General features: G+C 39.3%; 1 protein-coding gene across 1 annotated transcript in view; it reads right to left on the bottom strand.

Moving 5' to 3' along the window:
- The window catches only part of CDH7 (cadherin 7), a 108,809-nt gene that overhangs the window by 12,359 nt on the left and 71,751 nt on the right, over positions 1-24,699 (bottom strand). Inside the window, exons 6-10 of the mRNA XM_060614051.3 lie at positions 23,258-23,511; positions 10,737-10,873; positions 9,814-9,935; positions 9,042-9,159; positions 5,729-5,980 (exon numbers count right to left, since the gene is read on the bottom strand). Coding sequence (XP_060470034.1) covers positions 5,729-5,980; positions 9,042-9,159; positions 9,814-9,935; positions 10,737-10,873; positions 23,258-23,511 — 883 coding nt within the window. The remainder of the gene's footprint in view (positions 1-5,728; positions 5,981-9,041; positions 9,160-9,813; positions 9,936-10,736; positions 10,874-23,257; positions 23,512-24,699) is intronic.

Raw genomic sequence — 24,699 nt, 5'->3', positions numbered from 1 at the left:
ACTCATGGACCGCGAGATCATGACCTGAGCCGAAGTCGGCCGCTTAACCGACTGAGCCACCCAGGCGCCCCTAAAATCATATCATCTAAGGAAATGGGAAAATCTGGGTCCAATGGAGATACTACTTACAGATAAAGACAAAAGTAAATCAAACATTCTTTTCCACTAATGAGTACATTAAAATCGTCCATGGTCTAATTCAACAGGAGGGTATGGAACACCCTCTACATGTCATATCAGCATTTTATGAGATGCTACATATATAATGACTAAATAATGCTCAGCCCCTGCCTCTAAAAGCAGGAATCTACTCGAGGAGATAGACAAACTAATGAAACAGGTGAGTCAGCCTTGCAGGATGCTCTTGTATAAACAAGGTGCTATGGGGTATGCAGGAACAGTACCCAAAGTCGACTCCAATGCAAAAAAAGGAGAATGGTGTTCCAGGCAGAAGGAGCAAGTCATTTAAGAGTAGGTAAGGCAAATCACGAGGAGTCTAAGAGCAGCTCCGCCATTTGGCTGAAGGTTGAACTGGGAGGGAGCAGTAAGGTCACAGAGTCTGTGATTTTTGTCTGTAGACAATTGGGAGCCATGGACATTTTATTTTATGCTGGGCTGTGTCACAGTCACATTTGCTTTGCAAAACATTACTCTGCCTGGGATGTTGACAGATTGGCATCTGGTAGAGACTGGAATGACTGCCATAATCCAGAAGGGCGACGATGGGCCCTGGGCAAAATCAGGTGCAACATCAAGGCAGAGAATAGCATAGATTCAAGGATCCATAAAGTAAAATTCATATTTGGGGATACTGATTGGCTGTGGGGCATGGTGATTGGCTGTGGGGCATGGAAAAGAAAGAAAAGGATGACTGATTCCCCTCAAAAAAAAAAAAACATGGAAGTAGGGACTAAATTGGGAGGAGAGGTAAGGATATAGGAAAACTGTTCAGGATTTAATAATTCTATTCGATTTCTAATGCCAGCAGTCCGTTAGAATAATGAATGTGCCCACCTAGAGTTCTGCAAATCACCTGCACAAAAGAGACATTGTTTTCCATGTCTCAAGAAAGGGAAACATTTCATTATAACTCAAACCAAACTTCCCATTACTTCCCCAAAAGTATCACAGAGGCCTCTCCATTAAGTGTGCAAGTTGAGTCTCAAGATAGTGATAAAACTGACCCAAGTAAAGTGAATATCGTGTGTACAAAGACAACTGGTATACTATACGTTTTGGTGATAATGCAGTATCATCTCAAATTTATCATACACAATTCTCGATGCGTTCTCTCAAGGTTGGAAGTAATTGGAAGATCCTGTAAATTAGACACTCAGAGGTAGCCAAAGAAGCGATAAAGCTGCTGTGTAAAGCAGATCAAAGATTCTGCTGGCTCTAATTTGGCAGTACGTGGGCTGCGATACCCACAGATCTGTAGGCATTTCCCAGAGACACACGAGTCTTTCACATGGGAAAACACACAGGGAAACATGCCTTATAAAGGACATTCAGAAGCCAGGCCCGCCTGTGTCTGAGTCCTGGCTCTGACACCTTATAACTTTGTGCATGTCTCCTCCAATTTAGAGTTTTCTCATATAAAAAAGTGGGCATACGACTGCTTACTAACACCTGCCTAGGAAATGCGTGTTACGAGCATTAAATCGGACCATGCTTGTAAAGCACATAACTAATGGCTAGCTCTTAGTATGAGCTTATTGAATGCAATTCATTTTTTACTATGCTTGCGTTTGTTTGAAAGGGGAACCATGTGCCATCGTAAATTGGCTACTTCAGTCCTTTATTATCAATAGGACTGCTGTATCAAGTACTTTTGATCATTATAGATTATGATGGGGCTCAGTCTTTTACGTAGTGCTATCATATTGTTCTCCGCATTTTTTTTTTAGTTAGGTAATATTGTCACTTACAAAACTGGGAATATATTTTCCTGTTGAACAAAAGCATGAGTGGCCAGAATCACAGGGGAGCAAGTACACTTCAGCACTTCATACATCAGGAAGGAAAAGTGAAAAGACGCATGACAGCTGAATGTGAAGCTGGCCATCCTGGGCACACTGGAAGAACTTGAACTTGAATTCCATGTGGTAAGCAGTGTTTTCTACAAATGTCTTATTGCACTTGAAGCTGGGCCAGTCTAACAAATCCCAATTGTGGCTGAAGAGCAAAGAGCCAGAGGGGGTGTTATAGGACTTCAATTACTTGGACCTAATGGTCCAAATAGGGAAAAACAAAACTGAATATAGTAAATTCAGTGACAGTTTTAACGTGCAGGAAAATGCACAAGCTAACAAAGTAACTGTGCAGACTAATGAAGAAACTGGCTATTACAGTCTTTGGATAGACGTGCAATAATACTGAAACCCTATTTTATTTTTTTGTTTATTTTGGAAGAGTGAGCGAGCACACACAAGCAGGAGAGGAGCAGAGAAAGGGAGAGACAGAATTCTAAGCAGGCTCTGCTCTGTCAGCACAGAGCCTGACATGGGGCTCGGTCTCACGACCACCGTGAAATCATGACCTGAGCTGAAATCAAGTTGGATGCTTAGCCGACTGAGCCACCCAGGTGCCCCAAATCCGTATTTAAAACAACTGAAATTCTTTCTGTCTGCTCACTTCTCAAAATCCACTGAAGTAGTAAGTTAGTGTCATTCATAAAAATTTTTTTGAAGTGCTTTCAGCCTGGTTGAAAAATAAGCATATATGTCAACAATTATGAGTTTATGATCAAAATGTGTAACAATTTTGGGGCAAAATATTTAGACATTAGAGTACTAAAGGATCTTGCCATATATTGGTGAAATGTTTCTACTGGCAAAATAACTGCATCTCGTTGATAACTTTCTCATGAACGTTGAATATGACCATAATCTCTCTCGTTCAAGTTGTATTCAGTGGAAGTAAAGGAAGCTTCAGGCTCTAACTGTGGGATCATGTCTTTCATTCAGAGAATTCCCATGCAAATAAGTCAGAAAGGGTGAGAACAAAGTGGGGATGGGAGAAGAGTCGGGAAAGATTTCACCCATGAAATTAAAAGGACACAGAGGTGAAGTCAACACAACCAACTTCAGACAACATGACTTTCCAATTTTAAGAAAGGACTACATATGAACATTAAAAAAATGTATTTTCAAGGTGCAATTCCTTTGTAGATTAATCCAAAAATCAGTGACTGAGAATAAGGAGACCTAGAATCTTATGCCATAATCGCCATTGTTATATGAACTCCTGAAATCCTTGAACTTCATTGTACCTCACTCTCCCCCTCTGCAAAATGCAGAGGTTTGGGTTGGAATGGATTTCTGCGATGCCTTCCTGTAGGAGCATTCTGGACATCCCTTTCTCTCATCTTATAAGTAGCTTTAATTTAAAACCTCACTGGACCACAACACCCCTAAGGTGACCTAGATTCTCAAGGAGTTCTTCCCTATTTCCACCCTTTTACCTTTCTTTTTTTCTTGCAATATTTATTCAGAAGCCTAAAAAGGCTGAACTATAAAACCTGGTATTGAGTGTCTAGGAATATGACTCATCTTACTTCTTGAGGTGGAAAGAATGTGTTACTTGTGCACTAGAAGCCATGATCCGTGCCAGGCTGGCTGTCCCATCCACACCACCCTCACCCCAAATACTCAGTCACATTGACTTCGATACATACTGTGTGAAAACCTAGAGTCTACGATTGAGGAGACAGAACCAAAAGAACATGCAAAGTCCCGACTATCTGCTTCTAAAGACTCAGGAAATAAGGCACAAAGAGACTCAGTGCTGGACAGAAATACCGGTTTTTGGACATGCTGATTACTGAGCCAAGTTCTTAACTTTTGAAGAAATCAACAAAAACCTATAAACTTACCCTAAGATATACGTATACACACACAAATCCTCATATATATTATATGCAAAAATGAAATCTAATAATACTCAATTTCACTTACCAGTGACAGCTAGGTAATGATTCTTAACTAATTAGAACCAAGCAACCTAAATTGCAAGGAACCCCTAAGTCCAAGGTAAAAGTATGTTCTAACAATGAATCAGGCTTCATTAGACAGCCTTAAAAAAAGATAATTGACTGCTGGGTATGATTAAATTCTGGGAAATCCAATTTTACCTTATTCTTTTGAAGTCCGATGTAATCTACATGGTGTGTGATAAACTAGCCAAGTTCAAGAAGAGTCATCCACATACCATTGACCTTTGCAATGGTTCCATCTTTTTCAAAACTGAGGCTAGTCCTTTCAATTCTCATCAGGCTTTAACTGGGATCTGCCATGTCTAATGGTTTTCTGAGACTTTCTGCCACCTGTGTGAAGTTATTTGGTTAGCTGAAGTTATCGAAAACGTAGTTTACATTTGTGTGAGATCACTGACAGTGTGTTAGTAACTAGGTCTTAGCTTAGGTCACGGGTTGGGAACTTGCTTCACCAATAACACTTAAAAGTTACTGAATGTCCACTATGTGGTAGGCACATGAGTGTCTCGTTTAAGGTTGACAATAACCTTATGAGTCTAGTTCTACTATTTTCCCCTCATAGATTAAGAAGCCAGCTTTAGAAGAATTAATGTTCCTCTGGTGAAAAACCAGTGTATGTTGGGAGCAGTAATAAACACTAGGTTTACCTAACTCCATAAATCTTGTTTTTAAAGATTACACAATGATGACTCACATCGCCAAGTTCTGCTTTTATAAAAATATATTATAAATGGGTTCACAAATTATATCAGACCCATTTACCTTAGAAAACACACAGCACGGTCTCAAATGCAATCGTAAATGCTCATTGTCCTTGCTGTGGAAAGTTACACTGTGAAAGAGAGTGTAGCTAAGGAATAAACCCATTACTCAATGCCCATGTTGGCTAGCTCCCAATTTTTAAAAGCGTACTGCATAATCTCTTACAAAACTGTAATTCTAATACAAGTTGTAAATCTTATTTAACCATGTAATGAAATAATCCAGGAGAGTACAATTAAATATGTTAATTCTGGGGAAAACTGTAACTTTTGCACTGCTGGAATTACAATCTCTTTAGCTTTGTGAATAATTATAAAATATTCCTTACACCTTTTCTGAAAAGAGGGGGCATATAAAGCCAAAATTTCTGAAGTAATCATCTTATCAAAACAACATAGAGGGGCGCCTGGGTGGCGCAGTCGGTTAAGCGTCCGACTTCAGCCAGGTCACGATCTCGTGGTCCGTGAGTTCGAGCCCCGCGTCAGGCTCTGGGCTGATGGCTCGGAGCCTGGAGCCTGTTTCCGATTCTGTGTCTCCCTCTCTCTCTGACCCTCCCCCGTTCATGCTCTGTCTCTCTCTGTCCCAAAAATAAAAAATAAAAAACGTTGAAAAAAAAAAATTTAAAAAAAAACAACATAGAGAAGATTCTGGTCTAATAGATGACTCTGTAGGGTATTGTAAAACAACATGGTAAATTTGAAAAAAAAAATCAATTTTAAACAGTCCTGTATCTTCACTGCGATTTTAAAAAAGAGATTGGTATTTTTTTTTTTTCTGAGCTGTGTTTTAAATATACCATGGGAAAGTGTGGCCAAAGGAACATGGGTTGCTCACTGAACAAAACACAATAGAAGGGAACATTTGCGTATGTTCTCAAAAAGGTACCCAAGGCCAAAGGAAAGAGAAGGGTCACGGTCCATGCAGGGTTGGCGTGACTGCTCTCGCAGCGAAAGCACTGGAAACTGTACCCACCCAGTAACGTCAAGACACAGGCGAGGATCGCGATCAGGGCTCCGGTGCTGAGGCCGGCAGGTAGGACGTAGGCCTCCGCGTTGCAGGTCTGGGCTACCCCGTCGGCGTCACAGTCACAGACGCGGATGGTGAGGGTGTTCGTGCTGCTGAGCGAAGGCGAACCACTGTCCACGATGAAGATGGGCAGGTAGTACACAGACTGCTCCTGTCTCCGGAAGCCGTTTCTCCTGGTGAGAACGGAAGCCGTGTTGTCTAGGATAAAGAAAGCAAACGTGAAACCCAAGATTTCTGGCAGACTCAGTCCTGCCAAACTGTATCCATTTAAGGGGGAGGGTGGGAGGAGGGGCGAAATAGGTGAGGGGGTTTAAGCAGTACAAACTTCTGGAAGAAACACACACACGCGCACGATGTATGTGAGTTAAGTCCTTCTGTTTGGTGTGTTTAGACTGAGCGCTATATGTTACCCAATACTGGTTCACTGTAGTACAGTTTAATACATTTACCTCATGCTATGGAGTTATGACCAAAGGAAACAGTGACAAAGTAAAACTGAATATGGAAATTTTTATTCATCACTTACTAACTGCAGCTTTGTGAAAATTCCATGCAGTCTACCCTCTTACTTCTCTTACGTTTCGAACCACACACTTACAAAGAGGATGATGCAAATGAACAGGGTATCTTTGCAGAATCATGAGATGGCCCAAAAATCTCCACCTGTCTCAAACCCAATATAGAAACAATTAAAATAAGTCGATCCGGCTTTATCTAAGTATAGCTATCAGAGAGAAATGACACTGTAGTTTTCAAAAATCCATATCGGTGTATATCGTGACCCAGGCCCCATGTGTATAAACATTGTGTCAGTGATAAAATGGGTCATTTGGGTTTAATTTATATTCAATAGTCTATTTCATCTGAACGTTTAAAGTAATTATGAAACTTTTAACGGTGATCATTAAGTCTGTATCACATAAATGTGATTTCTAGATCAGAAATATTTTTTCTTATCTGCTAGCGGTTTACCCAACTAACTTGTCTTCATTAACTAATTAGAGAATGTATGTGGTCCTTTAAACTTACAGCAATTAACACATAAAGGAAAATAGGATGCTAGTTTCATCCAGTGTACTTTAATATTGTATCTCCTTTCCAAGCTATCACAAAGACATTTATCCAATGTTATCTAAGAATTAACAATGCTCTAGTGAAAGAGCAAGCTGAAATCTATTCTATCCAAATAGCACCAAACAAGCTCACAGGAGACCAAAGAAATCATATATCCTGCAATTACAAATATGGCAAGAGAAACTGTTTGCTTTTTGGATTCCATCCGGTAAGTTTTTATGTAAACGAATCTTCTGTTTTAAAACGTGAATTTGAGGTGTTCATTAAAAACCCACACATGCCGCTGAAGGATATTGTTTTCAGTATGTTTCTCTATACACTTAATAGTAACGCGACGTCTGTTTCTTGGCCTCTCAACCACTCAGATGTATGTATTCATGATGTGATACACAAAGTTGTTTCAGAGTTGCTGAACGTTGTTAATCTGACATGCCTGGCATCAGAGAGCACACTTGTGCACGCGCACACACACGCCGAATCAAGGAACACGTGCAAAAATGCCCAATACATGAGAAGGGAGCCCTGTGCTCAGGAAAGATATCATAAGATGTGTGATGTTCTCTATGCAGTTTGATGGAAGCCAATATAAGAACTAATCTCCTAATTCTTACATGGTTCATGCTAGGACGCTCTGGGCTTGACTTAGGGAAGTCTTTCAAGTGTGCGTTTACTGTCCAAAAATCATGGCACTACATGATGATGACACATGGGGGAGATACTCTCTTCTTGGAAAGGTCATAAATTCCCCTCTCTGCATTTGTGCTGGGTGAATCCAAGTGCTGAGAACTGTCCCTTGCAAATATGATTAAGCCAGAGAGTTTGGGATTACCCACATAGAGAATGTTCTTCCTTTTATGTTACAGAAGGGACAAGATAGTGTTCTCATTTAAGCAGAGGATGGAATCAGGAAAAATATTTTAAGATTGAAGTTTTGAGGTCAAACTTGGATTTTCTGCGCTAAACAGGATGGAGGTATAATGCCCACCTTCTAAGTCATTTTAGATGAGCCACTGTTTGACTAGCAAATCTGTTTCTACGTTTTGTTTTTTTGTTTTTTTTGTTCCTGAAGCCTGATTCACATATTCAAGCTGAAAGAAATACATCTTCTGTATTGGTGGGGGAATATTCTTCTCGATATATCAGTTGCAAATACCCTTCTGTTAAAATAAATACCTTGAATGAAATCACCTGTGAATAGATTCAAAATTAGACAACAGAATGGTCTTCTGCTTCCCTTAAAAGTTCTTATAATCGTCTATATGTTGTGTATATGTCTATAATTTTATATGTATATATATATAATTGTCTACATAAGTTGTTTATATATAATTATATATGCCTGTAAGTCTGTATATATTTATAAAATATAAATATCGTATATATATTTATTTATTTAAGAAAAATCAGAATATACTTACAGGCCTCTGTAAGTATGTTTCTATAATGACCCTTAGGGAACTGGTAAGAGTGTTCACCTCTGACGCAAAGAAATGAGATTGAGGATGACAGGAAATTCTTTTTTTATATTTCCTTGCATGAGGAGTAGATCTTTTAATTATCTGCATGGACTACTTTTATGTAAAAATAAAGGAATAACTGATGTTGCTATTGAAGGTATTAGGTCAAAATCGATTTATGTTGAAATCAGATTGGAAATACCAATTATTTTCCTAACGTGTCAGTTATGCCTATACAGGATAGCTTTATTGATACATTTCGCTGGCCCCTCAAATGTCTAGGACTAAAGAGAAAGGTGGACCTGCCTTTTCCCTGATTTGGATTTTGGCCGGAAGTGATTTAGCTGCTTCTTAATGACAGCAAATCCACAGATAAAAATTACTTAAAAAAAAAATTTAAGGGCAACGAGCTCCTTAAGAGTTTATTTGAGAGAGAGAGACAGCACGAGCGGGGAAAGGGCAGAGAGAATCGCAAGCAGGCCCTGTGCCACTGGGGCTCAAACTCACAAAACTGTGAGATCGTGATCTGAGTCGAATTCAAGAGTTGGGTGCTTAACTGGCCGAGCCACCCAGGCACTCCACTCACTGCCCTTTAATTAATGTCCTTGTATGTGTAGGTATATGTGTATGTATATGTATTCCACAATCAGGATCCCTGAGCAAGAAATAGTAGTTGTTTAGAGAGTTTGTACCTGCTGCCTCCACTGGTGACCATAATAATCCCTTACCTTTGTTATCTTTCAATGAAAAGTTGTGGTTATTTGTTGCGTCAGTCGTTAAGCTGAAATAAAACTGGTGTCCATTGGATGGCTCATCTTTATCAACGGCACTGATCTTCTGGATAACCTAGGGACGGAGAAGTAAAACATGAAAATATGTTGTTGTGCTCGGCTTTGTTTTCTGTGACAGAGAAGAGCAATTCTATACCTTATAATAAACACCATCCTTCTGGAAGGAAGGAGCAGATAAGCTAATATGAACTCAATCTAAAAAGGGCTCTGAAAAACAAGCCGTGTCCTTTTCAAACGCTGTGTTTGAATTTACTTTTGTGAACCTGAGACATAAGCTGTACCAACGGATGACACCATCCCCGTAAACATTACAAAACACTGAACAAAATGGATGAGTAGAACAAACCAGACCGAGATTAAACTACGCTTAATTCTTTGAAGTTCAAGGTACTTACGCCCTGCTGTGTAAAGTGGGGAACAGCTCAATCAAGCTTAATATGCTAGACTTCTTAAAGGAGTCAAAGCCCTCAACCATTTACCATGGCTTTTACAATGTTTATCTTTCTTCCTGAGAAATTTCATCATCCCCATTAAACCAGAATTTTAAAGTTCCTTCAATATTAGTTTATACTACACATCAAAGTGTTAGTTTTGCTGAGACATGCTGACTATATTTTATCTTAAAGCTGACAGAATTTCAAGGGCAACGGCTGCTGGATATTTTAAAAGAAATCACAAGCTAGGAGGCTGGTGTTCTGAAAGCTCTCACCTGCCCTGGCTGGGCATTTTCACACACGGTGGTTTCATAGTCCATAGCAAATTCAGGGGCATTGTCATTGATGTCGAGTATAGTAATGGCCACATAGCCTCTTCCAACTTGAGACGGATTCTCTAATAAAGAGGAAAATGTCTTATCATTTACTCAGAGTAAAGCTGTTATTCCATTGCCATTTAACTCAAGAAAGTCCTATTAAAAATAATTAGGATCAATCAAAAGGGTTGGCCTCTCTAAAGCATGACCCTAGTAAGAAAATGACCAAACTTTGAAAGAAATCTAGAAACTTAACACTGTAGACTTCAAAGAGAGCAACAGAAAATTTGATCCAAGCATCATATATACGTACAGTATATGCATTTTTTTAGTCCTTGATAAGAAAATCATTGAAAGAATGACAAACCATGAATTTCAATGTTCTTTGAAGCTAGAGCTCAGGTGTGTAGGACTACACGTATATAATGTACACATATATATGTACATAATATGCATAACATAGAAGTGCGCATTATGTCGATGTCTTTCTTATCAGAGACTCAAATGAGTTCGACATTAATATGCAAATCTGAGTGTCTTGGCTAGAGATCAACCTACTACTTTCTGGAAGCTACTGGCCCAACTCTGTATCAGCATAAATGTAGCTTATGAAATACGACTACAAAGCAACAAGAAATCCTCTGCAGGTAACTCAGGCCCATTATTTTATAGTCCTCTCTTTTCATTAACTTTCTGAGCATTAGAAAATAAAGCTAATGAATATAAATTTATTTCACAGCTGGAAATTAAGGATTTTCAAAGTTTTGCTTAGCTTGAATAAGCACGTAATATGACTCAAGTAGAAATGATAACCTCGTGACAACCCACTCTCCACTCTCAGTGTCCCCCATCCTAACTGAATACTAAACCTTGCAACTTACGGCTCTCCATTGCAAGAACTGTGATATTATGAACAGCATTTGTCTCTCGATCCAAAGATTTGGCGGTTGTAATAACTCCACTGTTGGCATCGATATTGAAATATCTCTCCAAGTCTGTGTTTCTGTCAATTGAATACCTAACGCAACATTAAAAAAGAAGAAAAACACTTCAATATTTATGTTTGATTACCATTTGCTAGATTTATTTCATTAATTACACGGCCACTCATCAAATCCTGCTGACGCCACAGTCTGTCATATTAGTACAAACACACGCTTAGCTTAAAACTTCACCAAAGTCATACTTGGTTCATAAGTTCTTGTCAGTAATCTTTTTGATTTTCTGTCAGTAAAAAATAAACACCCTAGTACAGTTCTCTTCACAGCAGATTTGATATTATAAGCTTCAAATTTATTTTATTATTATGTTAGTTCCCCCCAAATCACTTACGATAGACTTAGTAGCCCCTGCCATGGTTATAGGTCCCTCTAAAATGAAATATACACAGACATCCTGACCATTCACATAGACCTTTGGTCTTGACAACTCCAGCCAGATCTTAACCCCCCAAACTTAAAAAAAATCCCTCAGGATCTTGACCAGGATTCCATAGAGAAGTTTCAAGGTAGAACCCCTAAAATTACATGAATATTTTGGTGTATAGGAGCATTTTCTCAAAATATCTGCTATCCAAATATGAGTGAAAAATGTTCTACCTGCGTTCTTAATCCATTATGCTGTTATTTGTTCTGTATACAAAATTCACCCACCTCCCATTAATGACTGTCTTTAAATGCCACCCCCAAGTCATTCTAGTTGAGTAAAGGGATCTCATTTAAAAACAGACAAAACCAACAGATAAACGCATACCCAATTTAAGAAAGTATTCTATGTTTCCATAGTTCTCCAACACTATTATTAAATAGAATCATCTACTTCCAGTCTGATGTATCACAAAATGCTAGACACATAGCAAGGAAAGAGGAGGCATCAGAAAATATTAGAAAATTAACCGCAACCCAACAAATATCGTCTTTGTCCAGCAATAGTAGGTGTTTGGGTACTGAGAATGTTAGGAACTTATTTTCTGATGATTTCTATTTTCTTGATGGCATATGAAACAAGATTATCAGCTGAGAGAGCAAAGGGGTGAAGGTACTTTGAGAAGAGTAGTCATTTTTTTTTTAGAAGAGACAGAAATATAAATAAATATAAATACACACGCAGAGACCAGGGAATGTATAATAGAAGAGCTAAGCATTGTGGATTGATACTTTGAGATTTATGTTCATCAATTTAATATGAAACCAGTCATTCTATGTGTCTGTCTTGCTCTGTTGTCATAAAGGCGCATAAAGAGCATAGGGTTATTTTAACTGGTCACGGACAATGGACGGGGGGGTGGGTATGGACAACAGGGGCATGTACATAAGAGTGATAATAAGGAAGGCCCATGATCTATAAGTTGGTAAGGAAGAACGAAGGAAATAAGATAGACTGATTTGACAAGATTCTTATTGCATCGGTACATTATAAATCTCTTTCAGGATGCGGAATTTCTAAAGTGGAAAGTAGTGGACAAAGATTAAGATCCTCGAGGTAGATTTTCAACAGTAGCGTATATACGAGAGCTGACAAGTCACAAGTATGTTCGTGAGAATCTAGGACTAAATCAAGGCAGAAAAACAGATCACTGGAGGTAAGAAGACCAAGAAACTGAAACAGGCACAAGGCATGAGTAGGCATTTTTCCAAAGCAGATACCCAGATTGCTAGCAGACCCGTGAAAAGATGCTCAACATCACTCGTCATCAGGGAAACCCAAATCAAAACCACAATGAGATACCACCTCACACCTGTCAGATTAGCTAAAATTAACAGCTCAGGAAACAACAGGCAAGATGTGGAGAAAGGGGAACCCACTTACACTATTGACGGAAATGCAAACTGATGCAGCCACACTGGAAAACAGTAAGGAGGTTCCTCAAAAAGTTAAAAGCACAACTACGCTACAGTCCAGCAATTGCACTACTAGGTATTTACCCAAGGGATACAAAATCACTGATTCAAAGGGGCACATGAACCCTGACGTTTCCAGCAACATTGTCAACAATGGCCAAATTATGGGAAGAGTCCAAAGATCCATTGACTGATGAATAGATACAGAAGATATTGTGTGCCTGTGTGTGTTTGTGTGTGTGTTTGTGCTTCACCTTCCTCTTCATGACTGCCCTTTACTTAAAATCTGAAAACTCTCCTGCAGGTCCTCTTATGTTCTTTATATAAAACTCTTTTCCTTTGCAAATTTATACAGTCCCATGGCTTAAATAACTTGTGTATTTTTGATTACTCCAAAATTCACATAAAATCCTCTTGGCCCACTAGACTTATATATTGAATTGCCTGCTTAATGTCACCACATGGATAGACGACATGAACTGAGATGTAACATGTCCCAAGTGATGTTGTAACTGCTACAGTCTCCCAAGCCCCTACTTCCCCTACTCTTTCTCCTCCGGGTAAATGACACCACCAGTCACTTGAATGTTCGATCAGAAAATCTAGAACTGGTCAGTGACTTTGTTTTTCTCACTTACTCTTGCATCCAGCTTCTCAGCAACTTCCAAGTACAAGCAGTTCCAATGGCCATACACTGTAGCCTAGATTCTGCATTATTTTACTCCTTATCAACGTATTAGGAGAAAACGAACAAATTGCTCTCCGAGGCTAAGGCGGAGGGAGTCAGAGCAGATGTGGGGAAAGAATGAGCTGTTGGCTTGAGATTGAAGGTCTTGGCAAGGACACAGAGGACACGGGTTGTCCAGAACACTCCGGGTGGTGGTCATACTTCTTCATCACAAGGACTTGGGATCACTGAGGATTAAAGGGGTTTCTTATTTTCAGGGGCGCCTGGGTGGCTCAGTAGGTTGAGTATCCGACTTCGGCTCAGGTGATGATCTCACGGTTTGTGGGTTCGAGCCCCGCATCAGGCTCTGTGCTGACAGCTTGGAGCCTGGAGCTGCTTCGGATTCTGTGTCTCCTCTCTCTCTGCCCCTCCCCTGCTCATGCTCTGTCTCTGTCTCTCAAAAATAAATAAATGTTAATTCTTTTAAAGGGGTTCCTTATTTTCAACCAGTCCTTCCAGGCATACAAAAACCTAGATTTTATATAGGAGACATTCACTACGATATAAAGTTACCTAAGAAAAGCAGCCCCTCAATCAAGAGAAGTAATGATTACATGGGCATTTTTTAAGTGAGAGGTGCCAGATGTCTCTCAGGAGGACTGACTGAGCCAAAAGAAAAGGAAGAGCCTAAAGAAGTTCAGAGGAGCACCTTGTACAGGTCTGGACCCACGGGCCAAGGTCCTGAGATGTTCGATGGCCCGAGTCAATTAGAGGCTGAACAGAAAGGAAGGGGATAGGTTGTTTCTCTAATCACAAACTGAAGTGAATGTCAGTGCATCTCCTCATGCTGTTAGTGGTGTTTGGACTCACGATGATCCCTCTACTCTCTGCAAATGACAGCCTAAGAAAACTTGGCCTCTTTCAATGCATGTTGGAGGAACCAATGAAAGAGATCACTTCTGTGATCTGCCACAGTTAAAGCTTCTGCTCTATCCATTTATTAGGCAGGCAGCTTGAAATCTCACTGTCCAGCCTCAGTCCTTTTCTTGAGAGCTGTGAACTGCTCCAGACTCCTGCAATGTCTTGAACTCAAATTCAGTAGATTTAAAGCAGATCCAGCGGCCTTTCCCCAAAACTATCAGTTCTTCGTAACTTTCCCGTTTTCGGAACGAGCTGAGTATTTAAAGCAGAGTTGACGTTTTTCTCTGAATCCTCAACTGTGAAGGGTCATGTGTAACAAAGACTTCTACTTACATGTCTAATATTCATTTACCCTTCATTCTTATTAATAGAACCTTGCTTTTGTTAGACGCAGCCATGTGTTCAGCTGAACAACTGGGATTACTAGTCTTCCATGCTGATGCAGTGTCAATCTCCTTATATTAACATTTTAGCAAATGAGATGAAGAAAGTTGAGTCGAGCATGACTGAAAAACCCCTACAGACGATAGGAAAGAGCTGATAATTCAGCTTGCATTTGATGTCCGCCCCTTCCCCTCCGTCTCACCTGGGACACGCACACAATGGAAGAGGTCCAAAAACCATCTTGTAAATAGGAGGTGATGAGTGCTTGGCATGAGAAGCCAAGGCCCTTGATGACATTATACTGCCAAATTGTCAGTCCTTGGGTGCATAGCTCCAGACTTCTCATTAGTAAGTCATTAGTGTTAAGCTTTGTTGCAACTAGCCAAGCACAATTTCAAACAAGGGCAAGCAGGTACTATTATGGTGGTATTTCAGAATTAGATACTAACATCTCACAGTTGGTTGTTGATGGAGACAAGATTCAGAACCGTGTCATCTGAGCCACCTGTCCATTATGTACCACATTACCCATAAACGAGCTTTTAGTCCCTGTCACTTACAACTTTACGATTCAGCTTCTTTTTGCTTTTTCCCAATGCTCTCTTATCTAAAACCCTAAGCCAGTCAAACTGATGTTAACGGATTAATTAAAAGGCCAAGTGTCTCTCCATTTCTGATGTCTTTCCTCATGTTGGTCCTCCTGTACTCCGTGTTTCCGCCTTTCCAATTATTTTAGTCCTATGATTCCTTGAAGACAGTCCTCTAGCATTAAAGCAGCAAGCCTTTCCAATTACATAAAAGAGAAAGAATTTTCCCCCCCCAATCAGGGCCTCTCTAAGGCGCCAGATGTAGAGCAAGCACAGAGGAGCTGTCTTGACTTCTGCTCTAACTCATCTCCATTTTCCTGGCTTTGGATGCATGGGACTTAATTGCCATCCTGGAGAATTGCATTCCTGCCTCAAATCAGAGACCCCCAGGCCTCAGAGGTTTGGGGCTTTGCTTGTGGAGAAGAGCAAATCAGAAAATGTGGTTGATTTATTTGGGAGGAAAAGGAAGGCTCATGGGACAGGGTCCTGCCATACATCATTTTGAAGAAAATGGGTACCGGTTTCAGAAAGAAAGCCCAAGAACAACATCAGAAAGCAGCAAGATTTAAACCTAAAAGCTAACGTGTTATGGATTTTTGCCAACCCAAGAGTGTTCTTCATTTCGACCCATGCCCCGCCCCCAGCATCAAGTTTCTGTTAAATCACGCCAGTAATAATTTTGGAAAAGTCTTTAAAAAATAATGTAGTATGATGTGATGTGACTGTGGGACCCCAGGATTCGAAGTCAGGACACCCTAGGATATTAGCACCAAGCTTGATCTGACTGCCTGGAGGGACTACCAGTAATTTAATCCCTCAGCCCAAATTTATTAATAAGTGAGTTGAAACAGAGATCTCCAAAATTTTCTAAGTGTCTGATCTGATCTTAGCAATTATCCTACATTATCACAGAGAGTCACTGCATATTTTTGTAACTCTAATTTCCCAAGGATCAAACAAAAAATTAGGGCACTCGGTACTGGGAAATCAAGGCTGTTCCTATAGTATATTGCCAAGAAAAAAAAAAAAAAAGAACAATTCATAGTCAAAGCAACATCTCTGAAGTTTAGTTCATTAAAGCCACTCTGTTTTAAAAATATGATACACGCATATAATCCATAATGGGCCTTTCTTGGTTTGTATAAAGAATACAGGCTGTCACTAAAATCCCTTAATGTTTAATGTAGGGAACAGTTGGGAGGACACATATTTGGATCTCTCTGTTCTCTAGATCTTACAACTTTTTTCAAAACAAATATTTTAAACTAAAAGCAAAAACCAAAGCAAAAACAATTTACAAGTTATGCCTTTTTAAGAAACCCTGCAGTAGTTAGGATCTGTGAACCTGGTGCTCCCCACCACAAATCACACGCAAGGAAATAAAGGACACGATTTATGGCCCCGACCCTGCCACTGCCCTCCTGTACTCATTTGGGCTCTCGAATCACTATTTATACTGTTCTGTTTCTTTCGCTGCAAAATGAGACAGTTTTACAAGATGGTTTATCATTTCCAGATTTAACATTTGCTTTTTTAAGTAAGATTTTGTGTACCACCTCTTTCCAGCTAGATAACAAGAGGGTTGGGAACTCATCTAATCATCTGTATACGCTCGGCGCTCTGTACATCTGCAATGAAAAGAATTCCTTAATAAACGCCTGTTATTACCATGGCTGCTGTTTGAGAAGCTATGGAGATCAATCGAAATGTTCTTCTCCAGCAGCATTCTTATCGCCCAGCTACTGAGATGCATGTGAACACTCACAAAGAGGACGTGTGGGTGAGTGAGCTAGATTAACACAAATGTATCACCGCTACTCCCCAAATGGCAAAAGATAATGTGATAAATATACACGAACAATTCTGAACACAGAAACAGCTGAGTCATTCGAGTTGAGATCTTAAGAAATGCATGTGTGGGTGGGTGCCTCTGTGTGCCTGTGTGTGTGTGTGTGTTGTGTGTGTGTGTGCATGTGTGTGTACTGCTGTAAGGAGTGGGCAGCTTCTCATACAGACCTTGCTAAAATCCTGGAACCACATTTTCTAACTGTGTGACCAGGAGGCAGATGTATTATAACACAGGAATGATAATGCTTGCCTTACAGGACTTTAACAAGAAATTTCTTCAAAATAAACTACTGAGTTCAGCACTTAGAGATGCTACTCTTTGTACTCTCACCCCCTGCTGATAACGGCAACTCGATTCTCCTTGGAGATTTAAACCTTCCCAATCTCATGCAATCTTGATGGTACTCACAATCAAGATGCCCAGAACTTCCTGGGTAAGAGACGGGGCACACGTCCTAAGACAGGCCAAAAAACTTTCCAAGAAACGTGAACCTTAAACAGAGGGCCACGAGAAAAGAACAGGGTTGGCACGGGTTCACCCCACTGCCCCATCCTCAAAAGACTATCTGCTCATTCTTGCTGGTCATATTTCTAGAAAAACCTTAGTCTTCTGTTTTCAGAGTACTGGCTATGCAACGTTTTCTTTAATTCTGTGAGCTATCCCCAATTACTTCAATAAGTCCTTTTTTTCAGTTATCTATGGCCAATTTCTATTATTGCAACTAAACAATGCTAAGAGTACAGTTCAGTGTAAGTATAGCTCCTTAATCTTTCTTCCTCATGGATAGTTCCCTAAGACTCACACCAAAACACATTATGGATTTAGTATTCTTCTATTCATCACACTTTTCAATAAGCATTTTAAATGTGGAAAATAATATAAGGGACAAATCAAGAGAAATGTAATCTTCAATAAATTCATTACCTGCAGTCTTCCAAAAGCTAACTCAGAACTCCAAGCAGAGTTCTAATTCTAGGGCAATATGATAAAAGATGGAAAAATTGATCACGTATATTAGGAATTTCTACTCACATTTTGAAAATTATCTCTGGATATTAAATACGCTAGTATAATAAAAACACTTTTTTTTATCTCCACCATATGTGAACTTTTTTTTTTCATTTTTAGTGATAGTTATATTCAATTGGGCAGCATTTTGACATTAAAGCTCATATTTTCCCGATGGAATAGATTTCTGCTACTTTGCACATGAACCACTATTTTTCCTCTATGTTACTGGCTAAGTTTCTTACAAAATAAGATACTACCAAATAATTTAGATTAAAATAATATGTACAAATATATGCATGTATACAGGCTACTTTAAAAAAAAAACCCTGCACACTGAATTATTCAAACATCCCAAATGCGTTCATACTAGTCACACTACATAATGTAATATCTGATACTATTTTATCACCTTTTATCTGAGAACATAAAATACCAGGAATGCCAAAAGTGCCTGCAGGTAAGTAATATTACCTTAGAATCCTTGAACATAAGTCCAAATGTAGTTCTGTATTTAACTTGTTAGAAATGCTGAAAACAATCCCCATTAATTTTTATGACCCCCCCCCCCCTTCACATCTAATCTTATTTGTGATGATATCATGTTTCAATCCATTGGCTATTTTTAGCATAGGGATTTCGGGCTGTTTGTGCTGCCTAGAGAAGTACTTCTGATTTCATAAAACAGCACTCGACTCTTAAGATGTAACTAAATAAAACATAAACAGACTTTGCATAACGTTTTCGTGGTCTGTCCAAATTCTGCCATCCCTCAAGGCCTTGCTTACACGATCACTCCTTCAAACGAAGTCTCCTGTCCAGTCAGCTCAGAGTGACTACAATTTATCTCATGATTTGCTCTGACACTTTCCCCCCTCATTTTGTTTAACGTTTATGGGATCTTATTTCTTCAACCGGATTGGAAGTTCCTGGAGGTCAGAGGAAATGTTTTATTCATCTTTGTTTTTCCTGTCAGTATTCTCCCCAGCACTGTGCACAAAGCAGGTTCTCAATAAATGTATGCTGATGCAGTGCTTTGGTCTCCAAGTGCTGACATGAAGGGTGAAGAGTGTTCTAGGCTCTAGGCTGCTCTCCTAGTGTCTCCCGTCTCGTTGACGAGACGCGCAGAAGCGAAGTTTCTAACATTCAGAAAGATGATCAAAATCAGAACGTGACCTGTCCTTCCAAATTCAACAGATAAACCCTGATATTTGGCATTCTGGGACAAAATTTACATGAAACAGTAAGCAACTACATAAAACATAAAGAGCCAGGTATATGCTGGACCTCAATGATCTACTTTTGCTTTCAAAAAAGCCTCTTCTTCTTCTTCCTTTTTTTTCTTCTGGCTAAGTAATCTTAACTATCACCTAATTTGCATTTTGGGCTTCTAGTTTCTATATGGGAAGAGGAAAACAATGTATACATGACATGATGGGGGAGGTGCCCTATCTGAATGCTAGGCAAGCTACAAGGAAGATATGACATTTCACGATGGTGTTATATTCTGGCTAAGTACCGTGCTTAGAGTTCATTTAACCTTTCCACCTATCGCTACTATACTTCTAGATGGTCAAAATGCTTTATCGTGATGTAGATGCCCAGTCCTCTTTTAAAGAAAGGGCATATGCACAGAGAAGAGTTACTCATCGCTTTGGCTGGTGCCAGAGGTAGGTAAAAATAAAAAGTGCTGAGCAAGGAAGGGATCATATGAGACAAGGCTCTCAATTCTGTCTTTTTGGAGGAAAGTGAATGTGTTTCCTTCTAGAATTCTAGTCTCATACCCCACATATTGGTAAACATCCCAAATATAAGTAGCCTATGCTAGATTTTAGTATTACGCTACAAACCTGTCAATAAATTTAAATGCGAAGTATCCAGTTTCCCATCCTGTTTTACAATTCAAACACTATCGGCCTCATTTCAAGCAGTTACAATAAAACAAATACTACTCTTCCACTCCTCTAAGAACCACACCATTTCTAAAGGTGTGAGCACAAGGTTCACAACTCTAAGACGCTTCGGGTTCTAACTCAATCTGGAAATTCACTTTTCCTAAGATCTCAGAAGACTGTGACATCTACCCAACCAGTGGCATTTGCTGAAGGAGGACTTACATTTGGATAGGTACCCGAGCGCCCAATGCAAACACGTGTTCATGTCCATTAAACTATGTAATATTGTCTGTGTACTGGAACCTATGTGAATACCAAATAAACTTCACTACAGACTGCCAATACGGTTGCCTGTAGAGTATGTCTCCTTTCATTGGCTTATTGACCTTGAAATAAAGATGGCAGGGAAACACAACAAACTATAATAATAGCAATGTATCATGATAATGCTTTCTAATGCTTAAGTCATGATTCTCAGTTTGAAATCATTGGTTACTTTCCCTTTATTAATCTTCAAAGAACTTGGGAGAAGGCAGGGATAGGGTTTACTTTTCCTTTTTACTAGGTATATGGGAACTTAGGAGACTAAGTGCATCCCCTAGGTAACTCAGCAAATATCAGTGCTGAGAAGAGAACTAGTCTTCTAGAGAATGCACATCAGTGAACACCTATTCATCAAACTAGAATCTGATAGGAGGAGCCTGGCCTTTCAAAGGTGGATATCACAAATGGATATGAAAGACAGATGCAGAAAAAAAAAAAAAATCAGCTATGGATGTGAACTGACCTTATAAAAAAATAGCGTAAAAATGCTTCAAAAGTACTAGTGTTAAATATTAAGTCAGGGGCACCTGCGTGGTCCAGTCAGTTTAGCATCTGACTTTGGCTCAGGTCACGATCTTGCGGTTCACGAAGTCAGGACCCGCATCAGGCTCTGTGCTGACAGCTCAGAGCCTGGATCCTGCTTCAGATTCTGTGTCTCCCTCTTTCTCTGCCCCTCCCCTGCTCACACTCTGTCTCTCAAAAATAAACATTACAATTTTCTGAAAAATATTAAGTAACGACATGAATTCTACAAAAGCAAAAAAAAAAAAATACACACAACAACATTTTAGTCCACTTTGAACAAAGGCGGTCCTCTTTAGTTGTGAGACTTAGTTGTTCAAAAACTGATATAAGATAGCACTAAGCTGAACTTTCAGGCCACCTTCATTAGTCTTAAGAAAAAGAAAATGAGGTCAAAATAAATTCCTGGCCAGCCTCTTTCATTGACGAAAGCCACAGAGATCTGTACGTTCAAAACCAACAGAGTTCACCTTCTGACCCTTTCTCTCTCTGTACTTCAGGGAGTAAACCTGGAGGTCACTTCATCTCTACCTCAGGTCACTACCCTCCTAGCCCTACTCTTCCTTCCTCCCCAAATTATAATACTGCATTTTTTTCAAATAAAGTACTATAAAAAGTAAAATGTTTGTGTGGCAAGGCTTTAACAGGATGACATACAAGCAAACGAGTAAAGGAAAAATAAGAAAGAAACAAGATAAAAACGCAATGCAATCTATCAATTTTCCTTGACTCCTCTCACTCAAGGCCCGAATCGTGATATATATGTGTCTCTTCTTTTACACCCCTAACGTCATGAAAGCATTCTCTTTCTTCCCATTGAATGGTTTAAGCAGAAGTCTGACTGTTCTGAGTAGCTGATCTGTGCCTACAATCATGCTGTGTCTGACTGTTCCTAAGGGAAGGAGACTTACGTGTGTCAGTAGGAGATGTGATGCTATAGCAAACCCAAGTTCAAGTGTGTGCAAGTCAACGGGATTTGGTGGATGCAGCTGAGCTTAAGTTAGGAAACTGTTCTGACAACGAAGGATGGGCTGTTTTAGGCAGAAGGGGAAGGCGTGTTCTACCTGCTACATTTGCGACTTCCGAATGTTCTATTGCACGGAAGATTATATTCCTAGAGATGGTTTGTGATCACTGTGTTCAAAATAATATAGCCGTCCATATAGCCTGACTTTATCGTATAGATAGGGGGATGCCAAGTCTGACTTCATTTTTGAACAATTATTTTAAATAAATTCTTCACTAGACTATGATATTAATGTCAGACAAGAGAGAAGGAAAGGAGAGTGGGGTGTGTGTGTGTGTGTGTTACCATATCTATATCCCTAAATAAGCTTATTATTTTAGCTTATTATTTTAGGGAGGTAAAAGATTATAAGCTTTTCTTAACAATAATCATCGTCTAAATTACGGATATTTTTCGTGACAGTTTACAGTCAATGTCCAGACTTAGCTCAGAAGTCAGCTCAAAGCTTTCACCATTGCCAGATAGCAGTTAAATCTAAATGTGGTTAGCTTATTAGTTGAATATATATAAAATACTGAGTGATTTTTGTACTTTATACCTTTACGTTTTTGTAGTCAAAATCCAAAAGGTCACATTGAGAAACTTTACTAGTGAACCCACATTAAGACATGCAATACAAAGACATTTCAAATATATCGTCTTTATAACATTTATCTAAAAAGACATAATGTATCGTATGCACACACATGCTAACACATGCATACACAAAACCATACATGTAGATCATAGGTTGTAAGTTTTATGTAAAAAGTGCGAAATTGGATATCATGGTATTTTGACGTGCTTACCTATCATCATTTTGTTAGTTGCGAAGAGATCAGTTGCTTAGAACCGTGTGTCTAGTCTCGATACAGGACTATTGATAAAACACTTTAAAACAGTCCTTAGATACAGATACAGTTATACTTTTTATAAGTGGAAATAATAAACAAATACATGCTAACCAAACAGGCCAATATGAGAAAATGATCTATTGAAAGTCAATCCCTAATTTAAATTTTTTATAAAATTAGTTTTCTAATATATGCATATATCCCATAACTAGGACACGCATCACTTCATCTTTGAACACGGTTTGCTTTGAAAGAGCTCAGGATAATTGGTTGAATAGGAACATCAGCTATGGCTTGTGGATGATAACGGATGCCTAAAAATTATTGCTACATAATAATGGCCCCAGATAATCAGGTGAAACATTTTTAAATTAGTAAAATGTTGCACCGCTCTGATCCTGGTTCCTTCTGCCTCTATGGCTCAATATATATACAAAACTGGTCTTCATCTGCCATGAACCAAAAGCATCGTAACGCAGAGACATGAACTGTGAGCAAAGCACACTCTTGTAAAATCGCATAAAAGGAGAGCAATGAGCTTTTACCTCACAGGGCTGTTGGAAGAATCTGGGTCATGAGCCGCGACGGTGCCAATGATATTCCCAACTTGGGTAGCCTCTGATACCTCCATGGGGTACAAGGGTGAGGAAAACACAGGGGGCTCATCCACATCTTCCACGATTATTTTCACTGTGGTCGTGTCGCTGAAGGGACCCAAGCTCAGAAAGCGAGGGTCGGCATCTTTGTTTGCAGCTTCTATCCGGAGTGTGTAACTTGTTTTGGCTTCAAAATCCAGGTCCTGTAAAGAAAGTTATTAGGAAAATTAAATTACCAATTAAATAGTCAGCTAAGCAGAGCCTTTTCATTTATGAATGTCAGTACGCATAGAAAGGACTCCGCCACGAAAATGCACCATCAGCATTCACAAATAATAAATAATAATGCCAATCAGACTCCTTGCTGCTTTTCTGGCTCACAGACAATGGTAAGTGCTTTTCAGCTAACTTAATCCACTCCGCTGGCAAATGCAAGTCTTTTGAATATTATTTGAAAGACAACTGATAAGATTGAAAAATCTTTCCAACAGGGATATCAATATAATTTTCTTCAACCATGTAATTTAGCTGCACTATCCAGGGGTGCACACTAAAAAGAAAGAAAAATACAACTTTCCACTGAATTTATTATTTAAAAGGTCATCTTTATTGATTTCAGGGACTCCATTCCAGTCCTGAGCTTTTACGGATGCTCCAAAGGGAGCCAGCCACACAGGATAGGTGGTACGTTGAGTTTGTGCCGTCTGAAAACACAGCCAGTTCTCGACGAAGCACGCATTGTTTCTTTCTCCACAATCCCTCTACCAGTGCACACTGTGTCTCTGTATTTGATGGTGGAGAGTTATATTCCAGAACCTCCATTCTGTAACTTTCCTAGAGGATTAACATGCGAACGCGTTCCTCAAAAATAGTGACCCAAGTTAAACCATTTGGCAGCTTTAAAAAGTTGTAAGGGCAATTAAATGCTGTCCTAGAAACGCACCATCTGTGGGGGGAAAACAAAAAAGAATGCCGCACACAACATGCTGAAGTTTTTTGTGACAATAAAATGCTCTTTCTTCGAGGGATACAGAGCCTCAGAGTTTAATGACTTTCGATCTCAGTCTCACCACTGAAAAGCTGTCCCCAAATATCACTTACGTTCAATAAGACAAAAATAATGGTGTAAAAAAGTAAAGGCATGGTATGAAATATAACACATGATACATGTAACTCTCGTTTTTACTTAATGGTTATGTCACAGGAAAAGTATTATGAAAAGGGGCAAAAACGTAATGTTGCGAATTATAATCCAACTTCATCTATTATGTACGTGGGCACATAAGTGTTACATACATGAAGGTATTCATACATTCCAACCATCCCAAAAGGTGTGATGCTAAAAAAAAAAACAACAATGTAGTCATATAAATATAAATTAGGGGCGCCTG

This window comes from Panthera onca, chromosome D3 (genome assembly GCF_046562875.1).
Source record: "Panthera onca isolate mPanOnc1 chromosome D3, mPanOnc1 haplotype 2, whole genome shotgun sequence".
Taxonomy (NCBI): Eukaryota; Metazoa; Chordata; class Mammalia; order Carnivora; family Felidae; genus Panthera; species Panthera onca.
The sequence above is the reverse complement of the archived record's forward strand: the minus strand, read 5'-3'. Positions and strand labels throughout refer to the sequence as shown.